Source organism: Propithecus coquereli, unplaced genomic scaffold, assembly GCF_000956105.1.
Source record: "Propithecus coquereli isolate 6110/MARCELLA unplaced genomic scaffold, Pcoq_1.0 Scaffold162, whole genome shotgun sequence".
Lineage (NCBI taxonomy): Eukaryota > Metazoa > Chordata > Mammalia > Primates > Indriidae > Propithecus > Propithecus coquereli.
The window spans coordinates 2,564,438-2,565,751 of record NW_012140747.1 but is presented as its reverse complement, the minus strand read 5'-3'; the positions used below and the strand labels follow the sequence as shown (position 1 = coordinate 2,565,751).

General features: G+C 35.8%; 1 protein-coding gene across 1 annotated transcript in view; it reads right to left on the bottom strand.

The window, feature by feature from the left end:
• Positions 1-975: 975 nt before the first annotated feature.
• The window catches only part of SRP72 (signal recognition particle 72kDa), a 25,114-nt gene continuing 24,775 nt past the window's right edge, over positions 976-1,314 (bottom strand). Inside the window, exon 17 of the mRNA XM_012641100.1 lies at positions 976-1,027. Within this exon, the coding sequence (XP_012496554.1) occupies positions 976-1,027 (52 nt within the window). The remainder of the gene's footprint in view (positions 1,028-1,314) is intronic.

Here is a 1,314-nt window from a genome sequence, read left to right as displayed (position 1 = left end):
AAATGCTGGGATTATAGGCATGAGCTACTGCGTCCAGCTGTAGAAAAGATATTATCAATAAAATTCTGGATGTTGGAAAACAGATGGAGTGGTAATAAACTTAGCTAAGACTTGGGAAACCTGTATCCTAAGATGGCAGTGGGCAAAAATCAAGAAACAACCGGATTCACACCACAGACTCCCCAAAAACTCAGGAACAGGTAGGTGGCCCCGGGGACAACTTCTGACTAGGTGAAGCCCAAGCATGGTAATTCCACCCATTCTTGTCAGAGATTTAAAACACAGTCCAAGCCAAGCAATGCATGGTATTCCCCTGGTGAATGGTTCAGGGCTAGACACTAACCTATGTTGTCCTAACCAGATTAATGAGAAAGGCTTGCCAAGTCTGGAGAGGCCCTTTTTTTCCTGTTGGATATAAATGACATGTGGCTCTGTTTCCAACAAATATCTTAATGACTCTAATAGGATTTAGTTTTCTGGACAGAGCAAAGAGATACAGATACTGGATCAACCAATCTTGATGTGCTACCGTTCCTCTAGACTGCCAGTTTTATAAATAGTTAATTTTCTTAAGTCAGTTCAATGGAGTTTTATGGTATTTGTAGTTAAAACATTCTAATGTATAAGGGCTTACCATGTACCAGGCACCATTCTAAGAGTTTTACATGTGTCCCATTTAATCATATGAGGTATATACTATCATATTCCATTTTACAGATGAAAAACACAGGCAGGTGTGTTAAGTAACCTGTCCACAATCATACAATAAAAGAGAACTACGGCAACAATTTGAATTTAGGCAATCAAACTTGAGAACTGCACTCCTTAAAGTAATAAAATTAAATGTTAGCTGTAGTCAAGACAAAAGTCAGTGTTCAAAGATAAAAGAAGAGGGGACAGTATATTTATACCCGAAGACTTCGCTATAGGACTAAATTCAAGCTTTTATCTTGTAGAAAGGAATCTAAAAATTTTTTAAAAAGCCTTACCCTTCTTTTTCTTCTTCTTCTTTTTCAAATCTCCCTGTCTACAAAGAAAAGAAAAATTATTATCTTTGTGACAAAATATTTATAGAACATTAAGTATGTGCAAAAGAGTGTGAGTTGGGCACTTTATCGTAAAGATATTTAAGACTTGGTACCAGCTCATCAAAGCTAACAAACTAGTTGGGATATTAATTCAGGCTGAATTCAATTAAGCTTCAGATATTATAATTTTTGGAAGGTAAGTTTAGAAAGGAGAGGTGACAACTGTTTTCAGAAAACATAACAATTTACATTGAAAAAAATTAAGTGGCACACATTAAGTCTATAT